Here is a 20,608-nt window from a genome sequence, read left to right on the forward strand (position 1 = left end):
TATATCGACTGATTCAGTGACCTCCTTACCATCGTAAATGGTAAGGAGGAGGTAGCATGGTTTTATCTCCTGGAAACTCAGGTTTTTCATCTTGCATAGAGGCAAATCAGCTATGAGAACACATGCAATTTTTACAGACAAAAATATGGTTGATGGTGGTGGGCAGTAGTTGGCATTGTGTAATTGAATGATCAAGTAGAGGAGACATCAAGTTGTATAATAGAGTGGTGTCGGTGAGCCCTTGGACTCCTTGGAAAGGTCAAGTAGTAATAATAATAATATGGATACAAAGTATAAATTATTTTATATATTACATCCATATGCTGTTTGTATAGTTAAGAAATCATTCCTGTATTTTTAGGCAGAAAAGATTTTAAAATTATCACAGTATTGCCAGAGATTGGAAACCAGTGAAGACAGAATGCTATCTGATGAAACATCTCTAACTCCACAAGAAATAGAAGAGTTACAGAAGGATGGAAAGCTTGAATTTCCATCCAATTTACCATTGCAGGTTAGAAAATTTAAGTAGTACTCATAACCCAAAAAATCATCTATTTCAATGAGATTGTATTGTTATAATAATCATGTATTAGTCATGTAGGTGAGGAGTGGTTTCTTTGCATGGAGGGTGGTTGAACCATGGAATGCATTGCCTGATGGAGTGGTGAGAGCGAGAACGGTCAATGAGTTCAAGGAGTGGTATGATAGACTTTGTGTTTCTTAGGGGTGGACCTCCCCTCGATGAGTCTTGATAAACTTTGTGTTTCTTAGGAAGGACCTCCCACGATGAGTCTTTTGACTCCATGGAGGCCTGAATAACAATAATAATAATGTTATAATCGTCTGTGTGTGTGTGTGTGTGTGTGTGTCAGAAAGAGAGAGAGAGAGATAACAGTGATCATTGTGATAAAGTAAATTCATATTTTTAAGAGCATATTCTATTCCTCTGTAAATTATTTCATACAACTTAATAAATCATAATAAAACTTATTTATCAAGTTGAATTTATTTAAAAATCATAATAAAGAAGTTTACATCTGAAGTAACTGTGCACACTGAATATTAACACTGGTATAGTTCGCCCACCAATTAGAGATCCTTCGACACTTCTGCGCATCTCAGAAAAAGGAGAATCCATTCCGATAATAGGGTAATCAGTCTGTATAGTGGGATGAGTTGTTTATTATTACCGGTTGGAAAATTAACTTCTCTTTTATGATTATTGTAGTTAACTGTTGCTTGTATAACAGTTGGAAAATTTTACCTATAAAGCACGTGATTTAGCGTGTTGGCGACCAATTCGGACGTCCTTCATTTCTTTCTCCCTTCAGCATGAATCGACTATTCTTGGAAAGACGCGAAACAGGGACCTACAAATGGTGGGCAAACTATAATAGACTTAATACTCATGTGAGAGATGAATTTGTGTTGCAGGGCACAAAGTAATGTCCATGTAAAAATTTTATTATATCAGTTATTATTTGCAACATAGTAGTATGTACATTGTACTATGGCAAACAATGTACATCAGTTGCAGTGTGGTACTCTCTGGCCAGAACACAGTGGACACATGTTTTGTCGACATGTGTCCACAACAGTCCAGGACCTCATTACATGCCTACTTGAAGAATGATCCAAAATTCCCATTGATTACTATCTGGACTGTTGGGGAGTGGATATCCCTTGACCTTACCCAATGCTCCTATTCATCCCACAGATTTTCAATAGAGTTAAAATCAGAGCTCTGTGGAGGCCAGTCCAGTGTGGTGAAGTTCATGTCTGCAGACCATGCAGTTACAGCAGCAACCTTATAACTCAGTGCATTGTCTTGCTGAAAGAGACAATGGTCAGTTCCATAGAAATGCCACAAAGTAGGAAGCATTCCATTGTTGAGAATGTTCAGATACCTCTCAGAGTTCAATGTTTGTGGCACCACAAATAGTGGTCTGAGTGGTCCACACTCCACTGTACATACACACTCTTTGCATGTTTGAAGACAAATCTGTATGTTGGTTTGGGTGATATGAGGCTTGCATATTGTGACTTTCAGTTCTGGATTTTTTGCACAGATTCATGTTCCAGTCAATGCCCACAACTCTTCATTTAACGTGTTAGCTGACAAATGGCAGTTTTTACATATTGTCCTTTGTAGCATCCTACATTAACACATTTGGTGAGTGTGGTGGGTTTTCCAGGAAAAACAGGACTATGCCATCATACTGCCACCTCTGAATTTCATAGTTGGTGTTATGTACTCTAGTAAGAGATGTTCACCAGATGTTCACTACACTCACAGGTGTGAGTGTAGTGAACACTCACACCTGTACTTGGTAGAGGGTGTAGCATGATTTGTCACTCCATAACACAGCTTTCCAAACTTCCACACTCCACTGTACATACACACTCTTTGCATGTTTGAAGACAAACCTGCATGTTGGTTTGGGTGATATGAGGCTTGCATATTGTGACTTTCAGTTCTGGATTTTTTGAACAGATTCATGTTCCAGTCAATGCCCACAACTCTTCATTTAACGTGTTAGCTGACGAATGGCAGTTTTTACATATTGTCCTTTGTAGCATCCTACGTTAACACATTTGGTGAGTGTGGTGGGTTGTCCAGTGTGGGTAGCATTTGCAGTTGACTCCCTGCACTTTCACCTCAATATGGTATCACTGATTGTTGACTTGGGATGACTCAATTTGTCAACAATTTGCTCAACAGATAGGCCTGCAACATAACATTCTATCACAATGCCTCTTTCAAACTCCATCAGTTCCCTTCTCACAGCTATTTCACCCATAAGTTGCACTGACTTGGGAGCATAATATTCCTCCAGTTTATACTGGCTACAAACACGTGATTCATTACATGGCATTATGCACCTTAGGGCCCATGGGGGAAGGAGATGTCTGTTGACTTCTTTCCAAGCAGTGTGTGTGTGTGTGTGTGTATATATATTTCATTATATAAATGATAAATTTTATAATTTAGTTTTATATTATAAACAACTATGGAGGGAATTTAAGGAGAAGGGTGACCGGCAGGCACATGAACGGTATAAAGCACAGGCCAGAAGGGTGACGAGTGTGGTAAGAAAAGCAAAAAAGGATTACGAAAGAACATTGGCCATGCAGGCTAAAGAGAATCCTAAACAGTTTTTTAGATATGTAGCAAGTAAAAGGAAAAATGTACATGGCAGATTGATTTTAAAGAATGCCGATGGTAGGGAGGTAACTGAATCAGTTGAGATAGTTGAGTTACTGAGTGAGCACTTTGCAAAAGTATATCATCCAGGTGGTGACATTGCAGAAACAAATAAACCAGTAGATTATACGGGAATTGTGGTTAATGAAGTGGAGGTGAGTAGTCTATTGCATAACCTCAATGTCAATACATCTGTGGGATTGGATGGTATACCAGCTCGTGTTGTACGAGAAGCAGCTAAAGAATTGTCAGTACCCTTGACCATTTTGTTTAATTTGAGTCTCGGGTCTGGGTTAGTCCCGAGCGGGTGGAAAGAGGGGAAAATAGTTCCACTGCATAAAGGTGGTTCCAAGACTGCTGTAGTAAATTACCGACCGATTAGCATATCAGGAATCATTGTCAAGGTCTTAGAGAAAATAGTCAAGAGGAAAATACAAGATTGGATAGAAGAAAATGGGATACTGTATCGGGGACAGCATGGTTTTGTGAAGGGTAGGTCATGCCTCAGTAACTTGCTCACGTATTATAACACAGTGACGGCTGAACTGGATAAGGGTAATGGGTTTACGGTGATTCTACTGGACCTTGCCAAGGCCTTTGACAGGATTCCACATGGAATTCTAATCAGTAAATTGCAGCATATGGGAATGGACATAGGGTTGGTGAGATGGATAGGAGGGTGGTTGATGGAGAGATATCAGAGAGTGGTTTACTCGGGAGTAGAGTCCACAAGACGGCCTATGACTAGTGGTGTGCCACAAGGATCTGTTCTTGGACCACTGCTGTTTAATTTGTTCATAAATGATATAGGAAATGATCTGAGAGGAACAGTTCATTTGTTTGCGGATGATGCGAAGTTGGGTAGGGCAATAGTGAATGCAGATGACGTCAAAATTTTGCAGGATGATTTGGATAGATTGGAGGTCTGGGCTAAGGAGAATGGATGTCAGTTTAATGTGGCAAAATGTAAGGTTATGCATTTTGGGGTGAAAAGATTGGCGGCAGTTTACTGCATTGGTGGAACCGTGCTCCAGGAAATTGATGAGGCACGAGATTTAGGAGTGTTGGTAGATAAGGAATTGAAATTTAGGGGACACATTGCAAAAGTGACCAAAACAGCTCATCAAATCACTTGGTTGCTGAAGAATACGATGACAAGCAGAGACAAGCAGGTTATTGTTCCTCTGTATCGAGCCTTGACAAGACCCCATCTAGACTACTGTGCCTCAGATTTGGTCACCTAGGTTTCTTCTTGATGGGGAGGAGGTGGAGAGGATCCAGAGGCGAGTAACCAAGATGATAGCAGGTCTGTGGAATGAACCGTATGAGAACAGGTTGAGGATTTGTAGGTTGCAAAAATTGGTTGATAGGCGGAGATGGGGAGATATGATTGAGACATTCAAATTACTGAAGGGTTTCTATAAAATTAATTCAGAAGATATTTTTGAGAACAGGGCTGGTTGTGGGAGGACTAGGGGACATCCATGGAAACTGGGCAAAAGTGTGGTTAGTAAAGGTGTTAGAGCTGGGTTCTTTACTTTTAGAGTAGTGAATGAGTGGAATGCGCTCCCTGAGTCTGTGGTGGATGCTGTGACAGTGAATGAGTTTAAGGCGAGGTATGATAGATACTGTATGAATGTCAAATAGTTGTGATGAATATGATTTGGGGCCTCCCTCGATGAGTCCAATGACTCCCTGGAGTTGCCCGTAATAATAGTAATAGTAATAATAATAATAATAGTAATATTATTCAGAATACATACCATACTAATTTCTGTGATTATGTATACATTGGTCAATGACCACCAGACATGGTGGACAGTGACCAATGTATGCATAATACATAAGGAGAGAGAGTTAAAATCTACTTTGAGAAGAATGCCCACTGTTAATGATAATGTAAATGGTTTAGTGAGAGTTATCAGAAATATGGCCTGATGTAGTGACCTTTTAAGGGAATTTAAAACCCTTTGGGATGGGGGGGGAGGGGTCAATGTCATTATGAAAATATATGAGAAGAATATTTTTGCATGGAGTAGTAGGTGTTCATTAATGTAAATGAATGAGTAGTAGGTGATCATTAATGTAAATTAATTTCAGGTATATAACAGATATTGTGGCATTTAGTGTGGACTTCCTTTGATAAGTCTTGACATACATGGAGATATATTATAATAATAATTAATCTTCTTTGTATGGAAATTTTTTCAAAGGATATGAAATTATTATCTTAATGTTTGTAAAAAATGGCTACAATAAAAAAACACTTCACAAGATCCTCCACAAAAAATACCACTAAAAGCAAAAAATATTACAAGAATGCCATAGCCATACATTAGAGGCATATCAGAAGAAATAGATAGAACACTACATAAATACAATATTAAGGTACTCTTCAAACCTCCTGCAAAATTAAGAAATTTACTCAGCTCTTCCAAAGATCCTCTTCTACACCTTGCCCACCCAGAGTTTACAAAATTCAGTGCACCTTCAACCACCTTACATAGGGGAAACAGAGCACACCATCACAATAAGAAAAGATGAACATAAATGCCACATTAAATTCCTCCACTGTGGTAAAACAGACCTATCAGACCATGCACTTCAAACATGTCACAGAATTAACTAGAAAGGCACCAAGTCCCTACAGTACACCAAAACCTGGTTTGAAAGAAAGTTCAAAGAAGCCTGTGAAATGCTGAAATCTCATTCTAATCTAAACAAGAATGATGGATTAATAATTCCCAGAATCTGGAGGAGACCCATCTTCAACCCATATAGCATTCAGAACAACCCCAGACAGAAGAAAACCTTAATATGAGAGGACTTGAGAAATTGTTTAATGTAGTTCTGCTATAACCCCCCCTTTTTTTTTAATCATCAGTATATTATTATACTGATATGTATGAAAAGTTTATTTTATTTTGTGAATTGGGGTGAGGGCTAGATTTTCCTAATAGAGTGGTGACATGCATGATTGAATGTGCCCATTAGGATAATTTGGTGATCCATTTCATCATCTTCCACCAGATGAACCACCAGGTCTGTAGAAACACCCCACCATGTATTTCATCCTGATAGTGCTGATGTTACAACAGGAGGATTTGAATAAACGACAGGTGGGGGAATGAGGATGTTTAGTTAATTACAGCTACATGTAAGGTTTTGAAATTTGGGATGGGAGGTTGCATACTCTATAACTAGAAGTGGAGAAGGCAAGGGATCTTGAGTTGATGGTCATTAGAAATTTGAAGTTAGCGAAAGTGATATCAGGACTATACAGTGTTAGTTACAAAGATAGCCTTCAGGCATGTAAACTGAAGAGTGTGGTGAATAGAGCACCAAGAGGTGATATGACTGAGACCCTTCAGTTGTTAAGAAGTATTTATATTTACTGGACTGACACTAGAAAGTTTTTTGTGTGGTATAACAAGAGGCAAATCGTACTCAGCACTTCCTTTCACAATTCCTCCAAGAATTTGTTAACGGAAGTGCCTAATCAGAGGGTGAGAAGTGGCTTTTTTGCACGGAGGGTAGTTCCATGATGGAATGCATGGATTTGCATTAAAAAAATTATTTCATTCAATTATATTAATGAAATCATGTAATAATAATTCAGAGCACTTTATAGGCTTTTAAAGCATAAGGGTGGTAGCAGACTGGAAATGTCTAATTATAGGCCAGTTTGTGTGTCATCAGTAGTTGTTAAGAGCTTGGAGAAATTAGTGAGGAACTGTATACAGCATTGGGCAGATGAGGGTAATGTTATCTGTGAGAGTCAACATGGATTTATGAAGGGGTGCTCTTGTTTTAGTAATATGTTAACCTTTTATAATAAAGTTACAAGAGCAGTAGATGAGGGAAAGGCATATACTGCCATTTTCTTGGATTTAGCGAAGGCATTTGACAGGGTGCCACATGATAAGCTAATATGTGCCCATTCCCTGGAAGTTATGAAAGGAAACTGTTTGCAAGCGGGTGAGGAGTGGTTTCTTTGCATGGAGGGTGGTTGAACCATGGAATGCATTGCCTGATGGAGTGGTGAGAGCGAGAACGGTCAATGAGTTTAAGGAGTGGTATGATAGACTTTTTGTTTCTCAGGGGGGGGGACCTCCCCCTTGATGAGTCTTCATAGACTTTGTGTTTCTTAGGAAGGACCTCCCACAATGAGTCTTGTGACTCCATGGAGGCCTGAATAATAATAATAATAATAATAATTAATTTTTAATTATGTATATATTTTATTTATTTTTTCCCACCAGAGGTCAGGCTAGGATAAACAATTAATAAAACATTTAGATTCATCTTACTTTTGTGTAGTGTCATGCAGCTTGTGTCCTGTACATATGTATGTTTTCCCAATGATGACCTCAATACAGAGGTCGAATATTATTTTCTTAATTACAAGTAGAGTAATTATTCCTACACATTTGCTTTTTGTCTCCATAAGTTCTTTGCTATGAATTCTTTGTATGGGGTTGTTCAGTTCAGTCAGGGGTTGTTATCAGGTTGACAAGGAAGAAATTTTTCATAGAATGGGAGAGTGGGGAGGGGGGGTAGAACAAGAGACCATCCCTGGAAACTGTATAAGGAGAGTATGAGCAGAGGAGTGAGGAAAAAGTTCTTTGCATGGAGAGGTTTTGGTAAGCGGAATGTGTTGCCTGAGTGTATTGTGAATATAGACACATTGAATCAGTTTAAGGCATGGTTATGAGCTTTGTGTGTGATAGAGTGTACCTCCCACCATGATTCTCTAACTCCCTGGAGGTCAGATGTTAATAATAATATTGTTAATGCAGTAAGTTAATGATAATAATAACAATAATAATGTCTTAATGCTCATTCCTTAAATGCATTAAAAGAAAATTGATCATTATTTCGATTATTCATCAAAATTATATAATGAAGGGGGAACAGAGTGTAACTAAAATATTTCTAAGTAGGAAGGCGAACACTACATAAAGTTTGGAAATAACTGACTTAGGTAATGCCTCTTATATTACCAGATTGATATTGAGGCGATTTTTCATATGATAGAATGAGGGAAAGGAACAAGGACCACGAGCCATTCCTGAAGTCGCAAAAAGGAAGTAGTAAGTAAAAGGGTAAAAAGTAATCTTTTTGCATGGAGAGTAGTAGGAGCATGGGATGCATTGACTAAGTGGTGGTGAAAGTGCAAATGGTAGATAAGTTTAAGTAGTTGTATGATAAGACTTTGTATTGTCTAAGATGGACCTCTCACAAAATCTTGTGACACCATGAAGGGCAGGAATAATAATAATATCTTCCTCCCTCTTCCAATACAGCATAAGCCAAGAAATAGGACAATCATTCACAAAATCTGAAGAAAATGTTGATTGATTCAGTTAGGGAGGTGTGTAGCAAAGTTGTTTGTAAGAATGTGATAGAATCAAGAAGTTTAAAAAAAAAAGGCACTCACAGAGAAGAAGAAATAATATCAAAAGTTGATAGCAAGTAAATCAGCACGTGACCTAAGAGAAGAATACAGAGAAACATAAGAAAGTTAAGCTATGTATCAAAAGTAGCTAAACAAAAATCATGGTTGACAAGAATATAGAAGAGAAATATCATGAAGGTGCAAAAGGTTCGGGAGGCTATGGAAAAGCTGGAAATGGTATGGAGAGTATTGTAAAAGGAATCAACAATGATGCATGTGATAGAAAATCTCAAGATATTTTGGAAGTCTGCAGTAATTACTTTGAAAGATTATTCAATGAGAGAAGCAGTGAGAACAGTCACAAGTACATATCATATTTGGATATCACCAGAAATATTTATATGTACCTCTCCATACATATAAAGTATGAAGAGGTAGCTGGAGTAGATGATATTCAACAGAAATATTCAAATTTGAAGATATAAAAATTTTACATTGATTGTGGTGCTAACATAGCACACAGTAGAAGGGGTGTTGCACATGGTTTACAGGTAAGTCTTTTATTTTAGTGAATATTAGTAATTTTATTAATTATTTTTGATAGTATTTCACTTACTTTAGATTGTAAAGTTGTGTTGTTTATGAAAGTTAATAGATAATATCATTCAGAAAGCATTTTTCATGGCACCAATGCATACAAGGAAACTGGTGGCCAAGGCCTCCTTGTTCACTGAATTCAGCATGAGGGATTTCATACAATGCACTGTGTGTGTGTGTGTGTTCTGTGTACTTGTTACCAAGAGTGAATAGTTTCTGGTACAAAAATGAGAGCAGAGAGGTCGAGAGTGTGTTATAAAAGATAACAAAAGTGTTATAGAGAATGTGGAAGGATTGAATGATAGTGTGCAAAGTATGTCATAGCATGAAAGAAGTGGTTGAGGGTAATGTGGATATTGAGTTGACAGTAAGGATTGAATTTCCATGCTTATGCAGCATTCTTTACAGGATAAAACATGAGTTAGAGCAACTGGAGAAATGATTGTCATGTGATGCATCAGGAACAAGAAAGAAAAAAGTGAATGGGAAAAGTATGAATGTGCAAGAAACTAGGAGTGAGGACAAGCCATTGTGTGGAGATTTGATGATAAGAGGTATACTTAATGAGAACATGACAAACATACATTTCCCAGGTGCGAAGATAATGGATGTTAGTGAAGCAATTAGTATGTAGAGGGAATAAGTGAAAGAACTGATTGTGTTGGCTGATTTGAAAGGTGAGAAATATGCAATCAGAGAAGATATAAGAGTTTCCTTGATAGAAGCAAAAAAAAAAAAAAAAGCAAGAAAGTAAGGATTATGAGTCTGTTGCCTCAGCATGACAGGAATGAATTGAGAATAAGGGCCGTGACATGCAGTTTCTAGATGTATGGAATGAATTTGATATATGAAAGGGCTTTTATTATTATTATTATTATTTAGGCCTCCAAGGAGTCAAAAGACTCATTGCAGGAGGTCCTTCCTAGGAAACACATCTATCAAGACTCATCGTGGGAGGTCCTCCTAGGAAACACAAAGTCAATCATACCACTCCTTAAAACTCATTGACTGTTCTTGCTCTCACCACTCTATCAGGCAATGCATTCCATGGTTCAACCACCCTCCACGCAAAAAACCACTCCTCACCCTCTTGCTCACAGCTTCCTTTTGTAACTTCCAGGGATGGCCCCTTGTCATCACTCCTTCCTGCTGTTCAACCAAGCCAAAGAACTCCCCAGTGTCAATTCTGTAACTACCTCTCAACAGTTTGGAAGTCTCAATCATATCACCTCTCCTTCTATCCACCAAACTCTGCAGTTGATCAGCCGATCCTTATAACTAACAGTCCTGAAACCATTATTGTTATCCGCCTTTGTATCCTTTCCGCAGTTAATTTATCCCATTCAAATCCTGGGGACCAAATCTAAGAACAATAGTCTAAGTGTGGTCTGATCAGGGTCTTATACAAGCAATGATAACTCTTTTATCTCTGCAGGTCAGCATCCTTCTCATTATTGCAGCAATCCTCTGTGTTACCTTCACCACCTTTGCAATATGTCCCCTGAATTTCAGATTTCTATCAATCATCAACCCCAGATTTCTTGTCTGCCCTACTTCATCCAGTATAGCTCCTCCAATAGAGTATGCAGCATCCCATCGATGTGTCTGAAACCTCAAGACCTTACATTTTGCTCCATAAAACTGACACCCCCATGTCATTTACCCATCTGTCTAGCTTATTCAAATCCTCTTGCAAGGCTACCACATCTGCACTGTTACTAATAGCCCTATCAAGCTTCACATCATCTGCAAACAACTGAATATCCCCCTGCAATCCACTGACAATGTCATTGATATAAAGGTTAAACAATATAGGTCCCAGTACTGAGCCTGTTGGATCCCACTTATAACCCTCTGCCTCCTTGAAACTGCCACACCATACACAACTCTCTAATCTAATACCTATTGGACTGCCAATCCTGAATCCAGTTGACCAACCTGACATCCAATTCATGACTTATTTTTCACGGTATTAACAACACCACAAACACTTTTATCAACAAATATGTTTTATTAACGCTTATATTTCGCTGATTTTCAACTCAGCATCATCAGAGCACAACACACATGTAAACGTGATAGTGAGTGAGTGAAACAATATAATTGCAAAAGACAAAAGATCTAAAGTCCTATTTTTGGCGCCCTCTAACGAAAAAAAAAAAAAAAAAAACGCAGTTATCCAGGAGTTTTTCTTAGGATAACCGTCTCCCAAATTTTTGGCAAATTAATGCAACCATATTTGTTAAGGTTGGGAGAATTCTTCAAAGCCATTGCTGACTCAAAAAATAATCTTTCAGATCTATAATGACTCCTAAATAGCACATTCGTTTTCCTCCATCTAATCCTGTGTGAAGGAGTGTCCAAAGCGTGGTCTGCCAGTCCCGACTTGCCATAGTAATAGTAGCGAATGTATCTTTCATGTTCTTCCAGCCGGATGTTCACTGATCTTCCTGTTTGCCCATAATAGGCCAAGTCACAGTCACATGGAACTTCATACACTCCTGGGTGTGCTAACGGGTGAAGTTTATCCTTAGGCGAGTGGATCAAAGTTGCCAGCTTGACATGAGGTTTGAAGGTGGTGCGAAGGCCATGTTCCAACAATACTTTGGCTATCTTTTCCGATGTACCTCTGATATAGGGAATAGAAATGGTCATGTTGTATTCTTGTGTATTAGGGGAGGGCAGAGTAATGGGCATATGTAGTATTTTATCTATTTTGTAGGGATTGTAGCCGTTGGCTAAGAACGTATGACTCAGGTACTGGAGTTCAGTGGTCAGAGCTGTATCGTTAGAACAAATGGCTCTGTGTGTAAGTGTTTTTAAAATGCTGTACTGTTGGACTGGATGATGATGTGATTGTTTATGTAGGTATCTTCCTGTGTGTGTAGGCTTTCTGTAAATAGAAAAAGATAGTGATCCATCTGAAAGGCAGGTGACTAATGTGTCAAGAAATGGTAAACAGTTATTTGATTCTTTTTCTACTGTGAAGTGAATTTTGGGGAATGTTAGTTTCGATGTCACCTTCTTATTTACCAATGTACCACTTATAGACACTCTTGATTTAATCAAGTCTAAATTTCCCCCAGATATTTTTGAATTATTTCAATTTACCATGAATGCAGGTTACTTTACATGGGGGGGGGGGGGAATTCTACAAACAGATTAATGGTACTGCTATGGGTTCCCACCTCTCTGCCCCGTTAGCAAATTTTTACATGGAACACTTTGAAAACAAAGTACTTACCACAGCTACATACAAGCCACAAGTGTGGTTGCGCTATTATTATTATTATTATTCAGGCCTCCAAGGAGTCAAAAGACTCATCGAGGGAGGTCCTTTCTAAGACATAAAGTCTGTCAAGACTCATCAAGGGGAGGTCCCCCCCCTGAGAAACACAAATTTTATCATACCACTCCTTAAACCCACTGACCGTTCTCGCTCCCACCACTCCATCAGGCAATGCATTCCACGGCTCAACCACCCTCCACAGAAAGAAACCACTCCTTACCCTCTTGCTCACAGTTTCCTTTCGTAACTTCCAGGGATGGCCTCTTGTCATCACTCCTTCCCGCTGATCAACCAAGCGAAAGAACTCCCCAGTGTCAACCCTGTAACCACCTCTCAACAGTTTAAAAGTCTCAATCATATCACCTCTCCTTCTTCTATCCACCAAACTCTGCAGTCCACATTCTCTCAGCCGATCCTCATAACTATCCTTGTACCTATCATCTACCTATGTAGATGATGTGTTTGCCATATGGCCCCATGGACAAGACACTTTGGATGCTTTTGTCACCTACCTAAACACCCAACACCCCAAAATTCACTTCACAGTAGAAAAAGAATCAAATAACTGTTTACCATTTCTTGACACATTAGTCACCCGCCTTTCAGATGGATCACTATCTTTTTCTATTTACAGAAAGCCTACACACACAGGAAGATACCTACATAAACAATCACATCATCATCCAGTCCAACAGTACAGCATTTTAAAAACACTTACACACAGAGCCATTTGTTCTAACGATACAGCTCTGTGACCACTGAACTCCAGTACCTGCATCATACGTTCTTAGCCAACGGCTACAATCCCTACAAAATAGATAAAATACTACATATGCCCATTACTCTGCCCTCCCCTAATACACAAGAATACAACATGACCATTTCTATTCCCTATATCAGAGGTACATCGGAAAAGATAGCCAAAGTATTGTTGGAACATGGCCTTCGCACCACCTTCAAACCTCATGTCAAGCTGGCAACTCTGATCCGCTCGCCTAAGGATAAACTTCACCCGTTAGCACACCCAGGAGTGTATGAAGTTCCATGTGACTGTGACTTGGCCTATTATGGGCAAACAGGAAGATCAGTGAACATCCGGCTGGAAGAACATGAAAGATACATTCGCTACTATTACTATGGCAAGTCGGGACTGGCAGACCACGCTTTGGACACTCCTTCACACAGGATTAGATGGAGGAAAACGAATGTGCTATTTAGGAGTCATTATAGATCTGAAAGATTATTTTTTGAGTCAGCAATGGCTTTGAAGAATTCTCCCAACCTTAACAAATATGGTTGCATTAATTTGCCAAAAATTTGGGAGACGGTTATCCTAAGAAAAACTCCTGGATAACTGCGTTTTTTTTTTTTTTTTTTTTTTTTTTTTTTTTTTCCCCGTTAGAGGGTGCCAAAAATAGGACTTTAGGTCTTTTGCAATTATATTGTTTCACTCACTGACTGCCACGTTTACATGTGTGTTGTGCTCTGATGATGCTGAGTTGAAAATCAGCGAAATATAAGCGTTAATAAAACATCTTTGTTGATAAAAGTGTTTGTGGTGTTGTTAATACCGTGAAAAATAAGGCATGTATAACCATCAACACCTAAGCTTATCTGTTAGAAACCTGACATCCAAACCCATGTGCTGAGACTTAAATATCAGCTTATCATGTGGCACTCTCAAATGCCTTCACTAAATCCAAGAAAATGGCAGTATATGCCTTTCTCTCATCTACTGTTCTTGTTACTTTATTATAAAAGGCTTGCATATTACTAAATCAAGACCGCCTCCTTCACAAATCCATGTTGACTCTCACAGATAACATTACATTGTTATCTGTGAGATAACACTGCTCACTCATGTGCCCAATGCTCTATACGGTCGCTCACAAATTTCTCCAAGATCTTAACAACTACTAATGACACACAAACTGGCCTATAATTAGACACTTCCAGTCTGCTTCCTCCCTTATGCAATGGCACTATCTTGCCTTCCTTCCATTCCCTGGGCACCTTTTCCATAGCCAGACTTTCATTGAAAAGCAAGGTCAAAGGAGCTGTCAGTTCTTTAGCACATTCTCCCAAAACTCGTGGTGAATACCATCCAATCCCACAGCTTTACTGACATCTAGAGGTACTCAGCATACAAAACGCACTCTCTCCTTCTGCACCTCTAAACCTCGAACCTGCCCTATCCCTCTAATATTAAAATTTACTCCTCCAGGATAAATACACCAATTAAGTGTTCATTGAACAATTCCACTATGTCCTCTGCATCAGTCACTCTATTCCCATTTTTATCACACAATGTTATTCTTCCACAATCATTTCTCCTCCTACTGGCCACATAGCTAACATTTTATGTGCCTGATCGATGCATTTAAATGGTTTTGGAGTTGGATGTTTGGAGAACATATTGTTTAGTGAGAGGATGAAAATACAAACTCAGGGAAGCCACAGATATGAGAGTTCTGAAAAAAATCAGTGGAGGAATTGAAAAATGAAGAGATTAGGAAGGAACCTGATATTGTGAGCAGAGCTAAGGTGGTATGGACACTTAAACACAGTGGGCAAGGAAAAATTAGGAAAAAAGGTATTGAGTAGGAAAAAAGACCTAGAGGAAGACCAATATCTAATTGGATTGTGCAGTTAGAAGATATACAGGAATACCTTGTATAGCGCAGTTTTGAACAACGCTGGTTTTGGTCCAACGCGGTTTTTATTATTACACTTATCATTATTACACTCATTGTTAACACTGACTGGCTACTCACGGGCACCTCAAGTGACAGTCGAGAGCCATGTTTATGCAGTAGTTATTCGATTGGTTCTCACGTAGACATGTTCTTTCCTCGCAGCATTTTTTTATTTAGGTTAATATTAGTATTTAATATTTTTTTATTAATTAAGTATGAATGAAAAGAGACAAAACAAAAAAGACACTGTTGGAGTAACAAAAAAACGCAAGTGGTTGACATTAGAGAAGAAACTTGAAATTATAAAATGTCACGACAATGGCACTTCGTTTGCTAAAATAGCACGTGAGAATTCAATGAATGAGTCATCTGTACGAACAATTATTCAGAGCAAAGAAAAGATTAAACAACATGGAATGAGCACCGCTTCTTATATGTCAAAAGTGATCACAAGAAATCGATCTTCTACAATGGAAAATATGGAACGCCTTCTAATGATCTGGATTGAAGATTGTAATCAGAAAAAAGATTCATTTGAGTCAAATGATAATCCAGGCAAAAGCAACAAGTCTATATGACAAAATAAAAGAAAATGAAAGCGAAAATGAAGGAGGTACAACAAGTGAAACGTTTATAGCAAGTCGCGGGTGGGTCTACAATTTCAAAAAGCGTATGGGACTCCATAACGCAAGAATCCAAGGTGAAAGCACAAGTGCTGACACTAAAACTGCAGAATTATTTCCCAATGAATTGAAGGAGCTTATTGAGAAGGAAGGCTACACAGATAATTCACTTTTTAATGCTGACGAGACTGGCTTGTTCTGGAAAAGAATGCCATCGTGCATATTTCTAGCAGAGAAGGAAAAAACACAAGGTGGGCATAAAGTGTCAAAAGACCGATTGACACTTTTACTAGGAGGTAATGCATCAGGTGATTTAAAATTGAAGCCACTGTTAGTGTACAGAGCGGAAAATCCAAGAGCTCTTAAGGGCTTTACAAAGAACAGTTTACCCGTTCATTGGCGTTCGAATAAAAAAACGTGGGTGACTCGTTCAATTTTCGAAGACTGGTTTAAAACTTGTTTTTGCCCTGAAGTTAAAAGCTATTGTAAAAAGAATGATATTCCTTTCAAAATTTCGCTTTTATTAGACAATGAGCCAGGCCATCCAACTCTATTGACTGACTTAGATGAAAATGTCAAGATTCATTTTTTCCCTTCAAACACAACATCAATTCTGCAGCCGATGGATCAAAGCATTATCTCCACTTTCAAGGCTTACTATTTAAGATGAACTTTTGCTCAAGCTATTAAAGCTGAAGCAGAAGAAGATTCTTGGACTTTGAGTGAATTTTGGAAGAAATTTAACATAAAAGATGCCATTCAGAATATTTATGAATCTTGGAAAGAGGTGACTCAAAGCAATATGAGAGGCATAATATCTTGCCGCATTGTTCAAAGGACTTTGTTGCCTTTGCAATATAGAAAGAGGAAATCTCAACAGAAATTGTGCAGATGGGCAAAGATCTTGGTTTTTACAAGTTTAGATTGCAACAATGTGAACGAATGTATTGATTCTCATTCAAATGATCTGGATGATGAAACCCTTTTGGAGTTGGAACAACAACGAGCCTATGAAGCAGAAGAAGACGAAGATGACCCCACTGATGTCATGGTTGAAGAATTTTCCTTTGCTGACCTTTCAACTTTTGTGAGAAAAATCGACAAAGCTTCTGACTTTCTCATAAATGCCGATCCGAATTTGGAAAGAAGCATCAAAGTAAGACAAAGTCTCAATAATGCCATCAAATGCTACAGAGATCTAGTACTTGAAGAGACATGGAAGACAAGGATGGTTCAACGAACGCTAAAAAGACTACTTTAGTAAAAAGTAAATTATTGTATGCTAAAATCGAAGCAACATTTGTTTTGTTTTCTACAACTTTTATATCGGTTTAAAAGGATTTTATTTGTTACTTAGTTAATAAAAATAACAATTTTTTTTTTCATTTTTGAACATTTTTATTATTCTAAATTTTTGTAATAAACAAATTAAATTGAAAGCCTTTATAAATAGACCTCGAACAACGCGGTTTTGCATAGCGCAGACGCTTCTTGGAACCAATTAACCGCGCTATACAAGGTATTCCTGTACTCATAAGCCAAAAGGTTATGACCATCCACCAACCAAATTGCACAGTTGGCTAGAAACAGGTGAATAGTGAGAGTGTCTTAGTATGAAAATTGTTCTCATGGACATCACTGGATCTTCTCATCCCCATTGAACACACACTTTGATCTCTGATCTTACCTGGAGATTGTTTTGGACCAATGTCATTTTATCATGATGCAGAAATTGTCCTACATCATGACAAAATGGCTGACTAATGGATCTGGATTCTTTGAACAAGCCCTGTGTCACAAGGCTCAGATTGTGCAAGCATGGTTCAAAGAGCATATCCAAGTCCCATGTGCTCTTTTGTTCATTTAGTCTGCCCATTTCTGTTGATTTGCATCTCTTCAACATTTGTGGGATCATGAGGAAAGCAGCACTTGGACATCTAGTTGGAACACTCTGACATTCTGGACCAACTAGATTATATCCAGTTGGTCCAGAATACCTCAGGACACCTTCTGTTGTCTAGTGGAGTCAGTGCCAAAATGGGTGCAAGTAATTATCTCAGCCAAAGGAGACCCAACATTACCAGATAAGTAAATGATCATAATGTTTTGTCTCATGAGTGTATATAAGGTCTTACAGTATTGGAGTCCTGACAAATAACAGACTGATTTTGAGAAAGCTTTTTTATATTCACCTAGTAATAACATAAACTTAATTATGTAGATTAAATGGATATTAAATCCAACATAATTTCAGAGCTGAATACAGAAACTATAAAAGTTTCATATTTGAAAGTTGACCAGAGAGCTTGTGGGAGTACACTCGCTGCCATACTACAAGTTGTCCTAGCCGAACCTAATAGCAAGCACATGCTGAAGTACCCGTATATTTGCCTACTATTGGTCCATTTTAATAAGGTTTCACTGATCTGACAGCTGTTTCAAACTCATTGGTTTTCATCAGAAATCAGGCAGAAACCTAAGAGAACAAAAACTCTCAGTACTAAGGAACTCCAAGCGTTGGAGAGGTGTAATTTCCGTAAGAGAACTCTCAGTCAGTGCATCAAATATTTACTAAAATAAAGAGCCAAAAGGCTTCAATTCAGCAATGCAAAATTATATAAATTAAGTGGATATTAAATCCAACATAATTTCAGAGCCGAATACGGCACTTCGGTGTGCGTGCTTGCTATTAAGTTTGGCTAGGACAACTTGTAGTATGGCGGCGAGTGTATTCCCGCAAACTCTCTGGTCAACTTTCAAATATGAAACTTTTATAGTTTCTGTATTTGGCTCCGAAATTATGTTGGATTTAATATCCACTTAATTTATATAATTTTGTATCGCTGAATTGAAGCCTTTTGGCTCTTTTTTTTTTTGGTACTATTTTAGTAAATTAATTATGTAGTAATGTTATCAGTGTTCTGTGTCCCCCCCCCCTTGTGAGCACATATCAGGAATTTGTTGTTGATGATGATGATGATTATGACAATAAATGACACCCTTTGTAAACTTTTGATCACCATCTTTCCTTGTTTGATGGATTTGAAATGGATTGAAAAAGTGCAGTGTTTGGTCTCTCGAGCAGAATTCCTCGATTATCTATCTCATAGCCTACCCACAGATCCAAAGTGCTATATGTTTAAATCTTTTTGATAGAAAAGCTACTGTTTTGTAGAAAGTAAAATTTGAGTGCTATATAGCATTTAATAATGTAAGAACAAATTTCATTATTTGTTGTGATTGTCATTAAAAAAAAAAAAAGCTTATTTGCCATTAACTAGTGGTATTCTCTTGATAGAGATAGTTGACTAAATCCTTAAAAAAGGTAGTTATTTCTGTGTAAGCTGGATTGAATTAATGTGTGATGTTCTTACCTGCTTCCTCAACATTTCATTGTAAATGAAATGCAGACATTTGGTATCTGCATTTCATTTACATTTGAAAAATGTGATAGTGGATAATGATCTAAAATTTTGGGGACACTGCCAAAATTGTGAAGACAACACAGAGGCTTCTGGGAATGATGCGGAGGACACTGACGTGTAGAAGTAGGGAGATTCTTGTTCCATTGTATAAGGCTTTGATTAGGCCACACATGGACTATTGTGCCCAGATTTGGTCACCGGCTTTTCAGAAGGATGAAGAGATGTTGGAAAGGGTCCAAAGGCGACTGACTAAGGTAGTTTCTAACCTCTGGAATGTTGAGTATGAGGAAAGATTGAGAAGATGTCATTTGCAGAGTCTGGTGGAGAGGAGGAAGAGGGGAGACATGATAGAGACCTACAAGTTGGTAAAGGGTTGTTATAAGATCAATGGTGGAGAAGTTCTACAGAGAATAGTGGGAGAACCAGAGGTCATCCCTGGAAACTGTATAAAGAGGGTGTAAGTAGGGGAGTGAGAGGCAGGTTTTTTTCGTGCAGAGTTGTGAATGATTGGAATGCCTTGCCTGAGAGTGTGGTGTCTGTAAGGAGTTTGAGTATGTTTAAGACACGGTATGATGAGATGTGTGCGATAAAAGGACCTCCCAGATGAGTCTTTGACTCCAATGAGGTCTTGGGGTAATAATAATAATAATAATAATAAAATTGATATTTAAAATATCCTAAAGAACATTTCTTAAAATGTAAACCATGCAACGGAACCATACTGAATGATGGCGAATAAAGATGTTTAGATGGCCAGCCTGGTTGGCCGAGTGGTTAGCGTATCTGCTTTCCAGCCAAAACGCTACGGATTCAAATTCCACCTTGGGCATGGATGTTTGTGATTGTCTGTGAAGTACTAGTGGTGGTGGCGATCGGCGGTAGATGGCGTTAGTGTGGATGATGAAGGTAGTTGATGGAGATGGAGAGTTGTAGAGCAAATGCCCTCCCTCAATGAGTCTTTGGACTCCCTGGAGGTGTTACGTAATAATAATAATAATAATAATAATGTGCTCAAATCTCCATAAACAGCTAGGAATAAAAGATATGTTCCAAAAGTGCCAATGTAGTAGAAGAACAGTGGGACAGTATGCTCTTGATCAGAAAAGTACTGTATTCAGTTCTCATCATAATGAGAGAAATCTTCACATGAACTTTTTCAATTAAAGATGCATAAGCCAATTTTATACAGAGGTAGCAGGAGTTTTCATTCCACATACAGGCAAATTAGTCTGAGAACACACACGTAATTAACAGACAAAAATACTAATAGTGGGAAGTAGATGGCATATTGTGGATGGATAAAGTAGGGTATATAATTAGTTGTATACCGTACAACCTACTGTATACCCTACAGTAGGTTACTACTGTATAA

The 20,608-nt window shown here is 38.2% G+C and overlaps 1 protein-coding gene across 2 annotated transcripts in view; it reads left to right on the plus strand.

The window, feature by feature from the left end:
- The window catches only part of LOC150092906 (dynein regulatory complex subunit 2-like), a 182,386-nt gene that overhangs the window by 137,200 nt on the left and 24,578 nt on the right, over positions 1-20,608 (plus strand). For both annotated transcript variants that reach the window (XM_090413890.1, XM_090413891.1), the window contains one exon: positions 362-514. In XM_090413890.1, the coding sequence (XP_090270016.1) occupies positions 362-514 (153 nt within the window). The remainder of the gene's footprint in view (positions 1-361; positions 515-20,608) is intronic.

The sequence above is a fragment of the Typopeltis vanoorti genome, chromosome 24, assembly GCF_054136105.1.
Source record: "Typopeltis vanoorti isolate ZY-2024b chromosome 24, IOZ_Tvanoo_1.0, whole genome shotgun sequence".
Lineage (NCBI taxonomy): Eukaryota > Metazoa > Arthropoda > Arachnida > Uropygi > Thelyphonidae > Typopeltis > Typopeltis vanoorti.